This window comes from Stegastes partitus, unplaced genomic scaffold (assembly GCF_000690725.1).
Source record: "Stegastes partitus isolate 25-593 unplaced genomic scaffold, Stegastes_partitus-1.0.2 Scaffold1399, whole genome shotgun sequence".
Lineage (NCBI taxonomy): Eukaryota > Metazoa > Chordata > Actinopteri > Pomacentridae > Stegastes > Stegastes partitus.
The window spans coordinates 1-13,579 of NW_007579130.1; the positions used below are offsets into that span (position 1 = coordinate 1).

At 41.7% G+C, this 13,579-nt stretch overlaps 1 protein-coding gene across 1 annotated transcript; it reads left to right on the forward strand.

Annotated features, from left to right (window-relative positions):
- Positions 1-3,659: 3,659 nt before the first annotated feature.
- Positions 3,660-13,182, forward strand: LOC103370285 (dorsal-ventral patterning tolloid-like protein 1; the record flags this gene model as incomplete). Its single annotated transcript, XM_008299289.1, has 4 exons — positions 3,660-3,787; positions 9,304-9,517; positions 9,796-10,046; positions 11,213-13,182. Coding segments are annotated over 4 exons (728 nt in total), but the record flags the coding sequence as incomplete, so codon positions are not given.
- Between the last annotated feature and the right edge of the window lie 397 nt (positions 13,183-13,579).

The following is a 13,579-nucleotide window of genomic DNA, read 5'->3' on the forward strand; positions in this document are numbered from 1 at the left end:
TATTGTGTACAGTGTTCTGAAAAAAAGAGATTTAAAATATATGAACTCTTCACCTTAACTTTAGTGGCCCTGAAGGGCTTCAGACCTTATAGGCTTTCAGGCAGAATGCAACAACGACATTTCTGCGCTCTGAAACATGTTATATGCAACAGAATTATATGACACAAGTTTCCATTTGTAATGAGACCTCAGGAGAAAAACTCTACCTTAGAAACAGATTTCTGTCCAGGTCAGCATGTCAGGTGTGTTTTCACAGTTAGGTCGCTTATTGTTGGTAGGCAATACGTGTAAACTAAATCAACCTCGAATCCGATACTGATATGTGAGAGTATGGTGGGGTTTAGCGAACAACTGGCCACCATGACAGAGACTTCTGTGGAGCTTAATGAGCTCATGTGTTTTTAGAAATGTCAGGATTGATTATTTTCAACATCCAGCCCAAATGATGTGATGTCATAGACTAAAACACCAGCACGGTACAAATGTCCACTGTGCTCAGCAAGTGTCGTCAATTAATCTTTGATCATTATTGATAAACAAAAGTATTAAAAGTTTGCATCTCTAACGTCCTGCCACGCTCCACATTCTCTCTTAATGACACCTGAGTGACAGCAGATGTAAACAAAGCCTTGAACTTTTGGTCCATGCTGATACGATAAGTTAAAAAATGCTTTCATCTGCTCTGATCTGCGTCTTTGAGATCAGATCAGGACTTCTCTTGTATGAACACAGTGTAGGTTTGTTATGTGTTCCTTCCAACAGCTCTACAGACCTATTAAAGTTTCTTAATTGAGTCAATGAGGTAATAATGTCAAACTTCCATTCTGTATATTCTATTGGCGTAATGACTACAGGTTTAAAAAAAAACCTATTTTGATTTGCCCCCTGCAACTCATATGAGCAGTACCCTGAACCTGCACCAAGCAGTCGCATTGTGTCTGAAAGCCTCTTCTCCCTGAAAAACAATAGACTTGATTTGCACTGTCTCTAAAGGACTTCATTAGACTGGGCCCCCTAAAGAACTAAAAACAATACGAGTTGCATGTCAGCTCTCTTCACTTGGCATCGACCTGCCCTTTAAGACTGAGACAACCTTGAGGGACTTGAGACTTACTCTAAAGAACTTAAGACTTTATTTTGGACTGATTCCCGATGACCTGAGATTTACTTTCAATGGCTTGGGACTTGAGTCGTACTTGTCTCAAATAACTGGTTGCTAGTCATTAAAGCCGCGTTCACTCGACTCTGGAAGACTTGACAATCGACTTGGACTTGTTTTAAATGCCTTGCTTGACCTGTACTGACATGAAAAGTGCGAAGGTGCACCCGAGTTAAAGCTAAATAGCGTAGAACTGCAGTAAAAATATTACAGTATCAATCATACATGGGGTGTAAAACCCAGAGGCTGGAGCTGTGTTAAAACTCAACTTGAACTCGTCCCAAAAGACTTTAAAACAGCCTGGAAGTCACTAAAACTGTGTTCACCGTGGTGTGTGTTTGTGTGGGAGAAACAGACACACACGGAGAGCAGAAAGGTTTACGTTTGACAGAAGACGTTATTTACTAGAAATTATTTGCACATTCCCACATGCGCACACACACACACACACACACACACACAACTGTAGAATCAACATATTATACTCAGCTCTTTGAAGTTGAACTTTTGAACATGGACACACACACACACATGAACCACATCAGTGCTCACATACACACCTCACCGAAGGCTTCCCGCGCTGCTCATAAAAAGACTCATGTTTCAAACATCTGGGAGCTTGAAAGCTCCGCGTGTAGCGCCGTCTTCCTGTGTGTATGTGTGTGTGTTTATATGTGCATTAGACCAGCTTGACCCAGTAACCTTGCAGAGTCATGCAAATCCATATTCCCATCACACAGCCTGTGTCCATGTGCTGTTATGTATATACACGCAGCATGTGTGTGTGAAAGTTTCAGTATGTGTAGATGGACATTTTGGATAGCGTGACATGTGCTGGTAAATGTTGGATTAATCCTTAAACAAAAAAACATTAGTGGTAGTCGTCACCTAGCAGTTGGTGTGTGACACTTGTGGAATAGAAAACTTCATTTATGGTCTCAGGGATTCTTTTTATTCTGTTTTATAAACATGTTGAACTTGAAACTGTTGGGTTGTTTATTTGATTGCGATGCTTTGGCATTGTACATCATTACATTTCATGTTAACTTGATTATAGTTTGGTTTTCTACCATGTCGACCAGCAATATTATGACAAATGATTGTTATATCGTGTTACTAGCTGTTATTTTTAACTACACAAGCTGTGAAGATTTTCTGTAACAGAAGTGTGTGTGGAATATAACATCTGTGTTTAATACGTTTCCTGTTAGAAAGCTCCTTTACATTTACACATGTTCTTGTAAACATCCATTTCATGCTGTACATGGGTTTGGTTTGTTTGAGAAATAAACGCCGTCACCCTCAAACACATCTTGTTTGTCTTGTGCATGCCTCCTGTCTCCCAACACCTTCATAAAGCCGTGGCATTCATGTAACTCAAACCATGCACACTCAGATGCCATGTGTGACTCTGTGGGCTGCTGTGGATTGCTTTTGATGGGGTTTTACGCTGAGGCTGAGACCGTAACCTTGACCAGGGAGAGATGTTGAATGGTTGCTAGCATGCTGCATTAAAGAGCATTATTACAGTCGTAGTTTGTCGCTTGTCCATCACTGACAGCTTAAATACAGCAGATACGTTGCAGCACATTTTAAGATGCTTTTTATGGTCGAATTCTTTGTGGGATTTTGTTGGTATCACTCAACACTGCAGATTCTGTGAATACCAACTGTTTTCTGGGCTGAATCCAACAAATTAAGTGGTGTCAATAACAGAAGAGCTAGCTGCCAAGTAACTCATTCCTTAATGTAATAGAGAAACGAAGCTGGCGGAGCCAAAGTATCAAGAAGTGTTTTTCTTCTTCTGCTTTGAAGAAGAGGAGCAACTGTGACATGTAGCATATTTGGACTGCTTTGTCTATGTAGTCAGAAATGAACATAAACACTGAACTTATCCAGAATCCTGAAACTGATACATCGCAATGAATGTGATGCCGTTTTTATAAGAATTCAGTCCTAAACATCCAGTCACCAAGGGTTAGGGACTCAGATGTTTTTAGCACTAAAAATCGTATTTTTAGGAATGGTTAAAAAACAAACAAACAAACAAAAAACAATAGATATGACATTCAGAGTTTACACAAAATATGACACCGAAGAGTTACTGTGCACTCACTACCATCAGAATGAGATACGTCCCATTATATTATTTTGTGTGCAAGAATATCGATGCTTCAAGAATATTCAGAGTTCCTATTCTTTGGTGTTTACACTATGCTGGCTCAGCACTGCGCCTACAGTATATAAAACACAGAGATCCTGCTGCAGCAGTGTTTGTGCAAAGCATGCGTGCATGAATCCATGTGAAATTCACACCGAACTTGTCACCAGGATGTGTTTCTTTGAAATCCTTTCTCTCTCGTTTAGTTCTCTTGTTTCTCTCCTTCCTGTTCCCTTTCCATTTCCTCTGACCTTTTCCTGTGCAGCTATGATTTTAACTTCCTCTGTGTGTGTCTGTGTGTGTGTGTGTGTGCTTGCGTGTTTCTGTGTGTGTGTCCAGCTGAGTGTGAGCACAAGATCCACAGCCCCAGTGGGACCCTGAGCAGCCCTAACTGGCCAGACAAGTACCCCAGCCGTAAGGAGTGCACCTGGGACATCACAGCCACGCCGGGACACCGAGTCAAGATTGTAAGTGTGCATCAAATGAAGCGGGCGACACGTGTTTCTCTTGAACATGACTGGCGTACATCCCTGCCGCACAACAATGCATTGTTCTGTCTGTGGGGTCTTATTGTATGTAAAGGCCTCAGGCTGTTCTTCCCCCTTCTTACATGATGATCTTTCTTTTCATGTTCCACTTATGAAACCCAAATGTGAATGGGGGAGAAAGTGCACGTTTGTATATTCGGGCTAACTGCAAGCGTGTGCTCATGCGTTAGTAAGAGGCCTTGGGCAGTGGCCATCTGTGTCTTTCTGCGTGTATGTATGTGTGTGTGTTCAGCCTGCACGCACACACACATGCAGAGACTCGTCTCCACATTATCTAAGTCGCTGCACATGTATGTATTTAAATATAAAGGTACATATTATATTAATTGACACACTTACAATTCAGGGTCACCATCATTTGGGTTTTGGGTTTTGTCTCTACTAGAAGAACCAAATGACATCTCCAGAGTCTCTGTGTAGAGAAGATTATGCGTCGTGATTATTTTAGATTAAAGATAGCCAACGTTGAAAAGCTCCAAGTCAGATGTGCATCGCTGTTTGTCTAAAGGAGAAAGACAGAGAGAATCAGAAAGGAGAAATCTCAGCCTCTGTGACAGTAAATTGAGAGGTGCGATCGTGACTGCGTGTTTAGAAAGCAAAAACTGTACCTGATTTAAATTTGGTTAGGATTGGTGTTTCCTTGTGAAGCGATGCGCAGCTCCCAGTGTTGCTGCCACACTCAGAACCCTCCCCAGAGTCTTGTTCTGTGAGCATGTCAAGCACCATCTGCGACGAATCTCCTCCGCTGTGTCAAAATGGCGACCCTTCAAAGAGAATTTCATTTTAGTGAAGAGGAAGAAGTTGCATGGAGCCAAATCTGTTAAGTGGGGTGGGGTGGGGGCAGCAATTGTGTTTTTTTGGCCAAAAAAACCCCACCATGCACTATGCATCGAAACACCAAACTGTCCTGTTGTGCCACATTTCACATCGTTTGCGCTGTTCTTCCTCAGACACCTCAGGATGTTACAGTAGAACTCTGTTGACAGCCTGACCCTGTAGGACATATTCACTGCTGTGCACAAGCCCATGAATGTCTTAGAACACAACAGGCCTTCTCCTGGTGCGCTACTGACCTGATGCGCCTTCTTCGGTCTTGGAGACTGTGGGCTCTTCCACTGCTGTCTGGTATCTTGGTTGTAACCTCAGACCCACCAGCTGTTTCCAGTGATGATTACTGGAAGTCAGGCCATTGTCTGAAAAACAAATGTGACGCTCTTTGCTTTAGTTTGAGATCCTTTTTGAAATTGCAAATGCACATCCACCAGTGGTCTCAAACTTGCTCGTAACACAGGTCCTGCTGTTGATAGAGCAGCATCACATGAGTCCTTAGAGTTACTGCTCACACCTGTGGTATGTTCATGATCCTGCTGCACGTTTGTCCTCTAGCGGTGCAAGAATCTCCGTATCACGTGGGTGCTGAAGCTCATACATTTTACAACCCCAATGGAGCCCAATCAAAGCTTAATGTAGAGTGTATAGATAAGCCTAAGATTTTACATACCTCTTTAGTACAATTTACAGGGTTGTTGTTTCCAAGAACTAACAGGCTCATTGCATCAGGAGTATGTGGAACATCACCAGAATGGGACAACCGCTGTTGCATCTCCTCCAGGTGTACCAATAAAACTACAACACAGCCGACTCTCTGGCAAGTTCACAAAATCTTAGGATTTGAAGTGTGAGGACGTCACTGGAAACACACTGTTGTGAGAATGTAACGGAAAACAACTTGCAGCCAAATATGACAATCCCTCTTCACAATGACTTCAACATTTTACTTCTGTGATTCTCCAGCCATACACCTGTCAAGTGTGAGGAAGACTGGATGAATGTTTGTTGAGAAAGACCAACCCAACACACACACATGCACACAGAGACTCGTTTGTTTGTAGTCGTTTTGCACTTCGTTAAACAGAAATTGTAGTTAAAAGCGTTAGAGCAGGAATAAAATTATTACTTTCAATAATTTTTTTTTTTCATTAAATTTTTTTGATTAATAATTTGGTATACATCAGAAAATAAGGAAAAAATCACAGCTCCCGAAAGATATTTAATTTGTGTCACTTCTGAGAAAAGAAAAGCAGAGAATCCTCTCAGTTGTGACGCCAGAATTGTGCAAAGTTTGTCGCATAAACTTGGAAATGACTGTAAACAACGATTTGCCGGTTGCCAAAATACTGTAATCCCCAATTTATCTTCTGTAAGTCGACTATTGGATTACTCAACTACTCGTTTCGGCTCCAAAAAGCATGTATGTCACAAGCGTACGGGGTTCAAATTGGTCCTTCCAAAGATACAAGTGCAGGAGCAGACAGTCACACACACATGCTCACATTCACACAGCGTGCTTCAGATAATCCTCCTAAAGTCCACTCATGTTCCCATGCAAGTGGTGTCACACACACACACACACACACACACAAACACAGTCTTTACAGTATGCACACACATGGCTGGTCTAGACGACACACGCACACACAGCACAGTCGTCCTACAAAATGTCAGGATTTGTCTCTTCACCTCGCCGCCACCCTGCAGCCACATGCTGGGCGTTATCAAAATTGTCATCAACTGTCATTTAGTTTTGATAATCTCTTTTTGCCGCTTATGTAACTGAAAACACATTACATCATCAGCGATGCTCCTGTTTCAAATGTGTGACTGCATGTGATTTACGCGCAAATTTGGAAAGAGGTACATAGTTGTGTCTGTTTTTTTAAAGGTATTTTCTGTTATCTTGATGTGTGATTGTGTATCCTTGTGAGGACCAGACTGAGTTTTGACTTTAGATTTGAGGACATTTTTTGAAGGTGAGGACAGACCACGAAAGTTTTGCTTGGCTTGGACCTAGGGTTCAAGTTAGAGTCCGATTTAGCGTAAGGAGCTCAGGAATGCATTATGTCAATGAGAGTCCTCGCAAAGATAGGAGTACAAGCGTGTGTGCGAGATAATAGGGACGATCTCTACATCCAGAGTAATGACATCACAGCGGGACGAATCTAATATCTGAAATCTGAACGCAGACATGAAGGTCACTCTGTTGTTGCTTCTTCACTCTCTGTCCAACACACACACACAGACACACACTCTCCTCATAGAAGTAGTAAACAAATACACCAACCAACCAGTGTCTCAGCCGAGCTACAGTTAGAAACATCTGGAAGCCATCACGACTCCAGAATCAAACACTTCCCCTCTCTGTAATGACATCCTCACGTCAGCCCTCCGTCGCCCTCCTCTCTCCTTCCGCCCAGTAAAAGATCAGTGTGGAGTTTGGTGATTGTTGTGGTGAGGAGACAGTCAGAGAGGTGTGTGACTGTGGCTCAGAGGCCTGCAAGGTGTTATGACTAAGCTCACGATGACTTGTTTGGATTATACTTCGTGACACTGCATTCATGCCTGCCAGAAGTTGTGTTTGCATGGACTGAGGGAGGCAGGGCTTTCTTCTCTGAAGGTCTAAAATCATGAAAGGCAAATATATATATATTTTAGACACCTCTCAGTGTGAGGGCTTTTAAAGGTGTGTATGAGATAAAAACTTGAATTTTGAATTAACAGAATTATTTTTATGAATTATCATCAAGCTAATTACATTAAAAAAAAAATGCCAATAAAGTGCTTTCCATCATGTCAACTAAACTATGCGAAAACCATATTCTTGATGTCAAGACAAACACAGCTAATAACTTACAAGAACGCATTAAATGTGACTGCAAATAAAGATGGACCGACTCATCAAAACCTGCAGAAAACCTCAGCAAAACGTCACCCACAGAGCGACTCAGAGACTCAGTGATTCAGGGAGACCCCGGGACGCCAGCGTCGCAGTCACTGAGAGACGACCAGAGAAACGCAAACAAAAAACACAAAACAGCCCATAACGGCAAAGAAAAGCAAAGGAAAAAAGCAAAAAACGCAAAAGTCCTAATACAACCTAAAGATTGGGTTTTATTAACTTCCACCACCTTAGACAGCTGTCATGAATGGGGAAATTAGCTACAGAGATCAAACAGGTTTTTGTACCAGGCTGTAAATATATTTATTTCTGCTGTCAGGTGGAAAAGTTTCATCTTGTTTTTGGTACTAATTTTGCTTTTAGAGGCAGCCTCAAGTGGCCCTAAAAGGAAGTGCAGCTTTTTGCAAAAATAGCTTCATTTTTTAGTCGCTGAACTCTTAAACTTGCTTTTTTGCACTTATAAATATAACTTAAACCAAATGAGAAAAAGTTAGGACTTCGATATCTTGCTAGTTATTTCACTCAGCTAGTGATGGTAAAAAACTTCTGTCTGGTTAACTAAGCAACAGAACAACCTAAAATCAATGATCAACCGATATGGTTTCTTTTCTCTTTTTTTGTTCTTTTTTTTTTTAACATACTGACACAGATGTCGATTATTGGTAATGAAGAGAGGCCGTTAACCGATATTTTGATCTGATATACATCAAATGTTATGTTTTAACAGCATGTGGTAGCAGTGAACCTGTCCTTCATAACTCGCCTCCTTCATTACTAAGGGTTAAAAAGCTTAACACTTTATTAACTATTGTCTTCCAGACTCTACTCTGTTTCACAGTAATCTGTGGCTACCTTCTGACTTAGTCACTAGACATTAGCAAAGCTTTGGCCACTGTAGAGAAGCTTATTCCCTGGTTTGTGACGACTTTTATTCATGCTGATTCTGAGCTAACTGGACTCACAGAGAACAGTGAGGAGACTCAGAAAGGCCCGTTTATTTACAACAACTCAGTGAGATTCAATAGAGATTAGTTTCTGGTGCCAGCAGTGTTAAAAAATAATATGAATCAAAAAATAACAACACAGCAGCATTGTTTCCAGGAACAATGTCCTGCTTTCTTGCAGAGCCCATGTTTCCAAGATCGTCAGACTGGGGACTCATCTGCTGAGAGGTTTATTCATCCGAGTAGTATGTCACCAAACCACTCAGACATCCAGTCGCCCCCACAGATGTTCTACCAAAGAACTGAGGAAATATTCATTAAAACAGCCAAAGAACAACAACGAAAATGGTTCAGTTATGATTCCCTAAACTCCCTAAAAGCTAGGACTAGAACTAGGACTCCTACGTTTTTTATTCTCAGACTGATTATCAAGTACTTTATCACTAAAAGTCAAAAAAGTTAGAGGGACTCCAAAGGACTAATTCACTAACAGCTGCTCACAATCAGTTGATGACACAGACCAGCCTCCTGTCAACCAGCTACTGTATGTGAGCTTATTCATAACACGTGATTTCATTCATAGCCACAAAAGTTGCTCTGAATAGTGGAAACTCTGGTTTTCCGATGACTCCGAGGGATTAGATCCTTGTGAATGTGACGATGGTGCCGATGAAAACTGTTACCAGCAATGTTGTTGTCTTACCACCACTCATGGATCTCTTTCCGTCCCTCTGTCCATCCCTCCACCTCTGTAGACCTTCAATGAGTTTGAGATCGAGCAGCATCAGGAATGTGCTTATGACCATCTGGAGGCTTTCGATGGAGACAGCGACACGGCAGCCATCTTGGGCCGCCTGTGTGGCAGCAAGATCCCTGAGCCTCTGGTCTCCACCGCTAACAAGATGTACCTCCGCTTCATTTCTGACGCCTCGGTGCAACGCAAGGGCTTCCAAGCTACACACTCCACAGGTGTGTGAAACAACATTCATCATTAATCATATCGATAGTACTTTGCTTTAAGTCTACATGTGCATCTCTGTGTGAGTTTCTTTATCTGCAAAGGGCATCACTGGGACTCACCTGCTTGGCGTTAACAAGTCTGAGTAGTTTTAGGAGTAATATCTCCCTCTAGTGGTTCATAAGAGCACACAGAAAAGTTTAATGATTATCTGGGACAACAGGAAAGCCTGATGTGCCTAATTTTCAAAATATTTCTCGAACCAATACTCCTTTCTTTGCCTTTGTAGAGTGTGGCGGTCGTCTGAAAGCAGAAGCTCGTCAGAAGAACCTCTACTCCCACTCCCAGTTTGGAGACAACAACTACTCCGGTCACACTGACTGTGAGTGGCTGCTGACAGCAGAGCAGGGCTACGGCATCGAGCTCAGCTTCGTAACGTTTGAGGTGGAGGAGGAGGCCGACTGTGGCTATGACTACATCGAGCTGTACAACGGATACGACGCCAACTCACACCGACTGGGTCGCTTCTGTGGTTCTGGGGTAAGTCCATGTGTTTTCACTTTCATTTTTGATTTTTGATTTTTTTCAAAGGCCAGTGCAAGTTTTTTTTTTAGGTTTTGAGCCTTACGTGAAGTCATGTGTACTGATTTTTGTTTCGTTTACCATTTCTGTATGCATTATACAGATTTAGGTATGGATACTGATATCGTTCCAGGACACCATTTCTTTTTTCTCTTTGTTGCATTTTTAAATTTTATTTTTTTACTGAGTTGTTTTGACATTGAAGATACAAACAGGAAACATGGAGAGAAGAACACAACTATCAACAAATGTTTAAACTGATCTGTGGATGTTGGGATTGCATAGTTTGCCTCTAAACAACGAGGACCCCCACAGTAAACTTTTGACAAAAATGAATTGTGACATGATGATCACTGTGAGCTTCTCAGTTGAATTACACATTTTAAAAAAATCACACAAGCACTCAGAGAGCAGGGACTTGCACCAAGGCTGATGTTCTGCCCCGCAATTTAAAGAAAGTCTTTTGAAACCACAGTAAAAATGTAATGGATTCTTCCTTTGCCTATGCTCCACCTTTCCACCAAGTTTCATGAAAATTAGCCAAGCTGTTTTTGCATAATCTTGCTGACAGACAAACAAATGGCTCTGAATGAATGGAGATGTGTGCAGGCTGCCTAAGGAGCTAAAGAAGTCGCAGGAAGGAAAAAACTAATCTATGGTCACACTGGCAGCTTTGTGACTCAGTCGTGCTTTAACTGAAGGCTAATAGGCTCACATTGCCGCTAATACCTTGCAGATGAAGGTGTATTTTTTTTTTTTTTACATTTGTAATGAACACTAAATACAAACTAATGAAGCTACAATTGATGAGAATGTCCATTTTGAAGGTACTTGGTCATATTCAGGGAATCTGAAAACTCAAAAACACTGATGTGAAGAGAGTTATTGCAATAAATATTTCAATTCGGTTTTATTCACACAGTGCTAATTCACAATATAAGTTATTTCAGAGCACTTTACAAAGTAAGGTAAAGACCTTACAAATAAAGATTATATAGAGAAACCCAATAAATGCAGCAGTTTCCCAGTTTCTATTTTACTGCAAAATAATAAGCTAAAACTGACTTCATCTTTTAAATGTGTGAAAAACTGCTTCACGTGTCTCCCCGTCTTCCCTCCCTCAGCCCAGAGAGGGGATTTACTCGCCCGGAGACACTATGCTGATCCGTTTCCATAGCGACGACACAATCAGCAAGAAGGGCTTCCACATCCGCTACACGAGCACCCAGTACCAGGAGAACCTTCACGCCAGGAAATGACTTCAGACCGTGACCTCTGGCCTCTGCGCAGCCCCGCCACCGTCACCCCGACCTTCACCACGGCATCGAGAACAGAACAGCTCGTCCCCTCTCCTCGGACCAGATGCGGACGTTGGCCAGCCGCCAGAGGAAGACGACTCTCAAGTGAATATTTGTCTCCCCCTCTGGCTCCGCGCAGGTCATCGCACTCTGAGACGAGACGCGACGAGATAAAAAACAAACCTGGGGGATTACGCTGGAGGCTGCGCGAGCCACTTTCACGGAGGAGATGGTTTTATGACTGCATATCAAACTACCCTCGCGCAGCGCAGAAAGAGGGCTGCGGGAGATCCGAATCAGTTTACTGAGATACTCATGGTTGCACAGACACAAACAAAAAAAACCAAGCACACACACACACACACACACACGCACACACACACACACTAGGTTCATATTCAGAATTATAAACCATGGATGCTAAAGACACTAAAGACCTGAAAATGCATCCGAGGAGGGAGTTTGGAGTCTTTCCTGACTCCTTGATACTTACTGTGATCCGACCGCTTACACCCACAGTGACTCAAAAGAAACTGCTGACAGACATTTTTATTGCCTTTGATGCCGGGAACTGGTCTCTTCAACCCAGCTCAGAATGGCTGCAGATTATTTTATTTCATGTCTTTGTATTATAAAACCTATTGTGTTTACTGTATGTGTGTGTGAGAAAAGAACAAACAAAAAGGCTCACGTCCATCCTTTTCCCCCCCAACCTTGTTTTTTTTTTTTGTTTTTTTTTGCTTAAAGCTTATGCAGACGACCATTGTGCGATGGAAAGAAAATAAAAAATAAAAAAATGCAAATGGAGACTTTCCAAATGATCTGTGATGTTGATGTTAAGCCTTGCATTATGTTGTGAGTGTTTTTTGCACCATCTTGTAACAAACCGAGCGTCTTTCATGGATGTTTCCAGTTTCTTCTCCTCCACAGTAAACTTTTTTTTTTTTTTCTCTTTCCAGTGGATATCAGAAGGGAATATTTTTTACAGCTGTCTCTGGGAAGCAAGCGATGGAAGGAGAGACTCCCATGGTGCTAAAATAAAAAATACACTGAATGACTGAATGAAGGTTTTCAAATGGAGACACAGTCAGCGTGCAAACAGCACACTGCATCAACAGCGCTAGTCCTGTGGAACTACAACTTTGCCTTAGAACCAAATGTATCGGCTCCTATGCTCTTGCACAGGTATCTTGTGTCAGCGGAGTGTATTTTGAGGTTTTTTGGCAGCATATTTCATTTGTTTGGAGATACTGAATGGTTTTATTGTTAAAAAACAACAACAACAACAACAACAAAAACCATGACAAATGTAGTCTGTGCGTGAGATAGAGTGTCTACAGTGCATGTGTGTTTGTGTCATTTTTGTAGCTGCTCTCAGAGATGCATACACACATCCACAAATACGCAAAAACACACCTCATGTTTTAGTGCAATTTCCCGACCACGTCCGAACGTTTCCTTTCTGCACATTTGGAGCGCGAATAAAGAGAGATAAAAGAGAGAGAGAGTGCTGTAAAGTGGAACGAATATCAGCTGCGAACAAGCCGCAGTGTTTCTGTGTTAAATGCAAAACGTGTAAGTGTGTGTTTTACGTGATTATAGAGAAATATGTGCGTGTATGTCTGTAAGTTGTATGTGTTTAAGTTGATTTATTCATTGCTGTATGTGCCAAGCTCCAGGTGACCCTGATTCCACTGTAGTCATTGTTTTATCATTCCAGCTCTGGGTCTGTAGTTCAGAGACATTGACATGACATCCTCTGCATCAGTCATTAAAATACACACAGGTTAAAACGACACGTGTCTTTTATAAATTACTGCTGCGCTTTGTGTCTGGAGAAGTCGCCAAATATCGATCCAGAAATCAAATCCTGCCGTTTTCCATCATAATTGTCATGTAGAGCTCATTGTTTTCTGCCTGATGATTTCCGACTATTTCATGGCTCACATTAACGGATATTTCAATCTTGGTTGCAGAGCAAGTCTTAAAAAGTGTAAATCTCTGAGTGTTGGTCAGATTTACCACTTTGTCTCCATGTCTTTAAGCCTCACTCGTCCTTATTTATCTACTTTTGTCTATGGAATCTGAAGACACCCACTTGAGTAGTTTCTAATTTTATAAAAATATAACTGAGCGTTTATCAAAGTAAATTTAAATTGTCATTTAAAAACATGCAAGGTGGAGCAGTGGTTA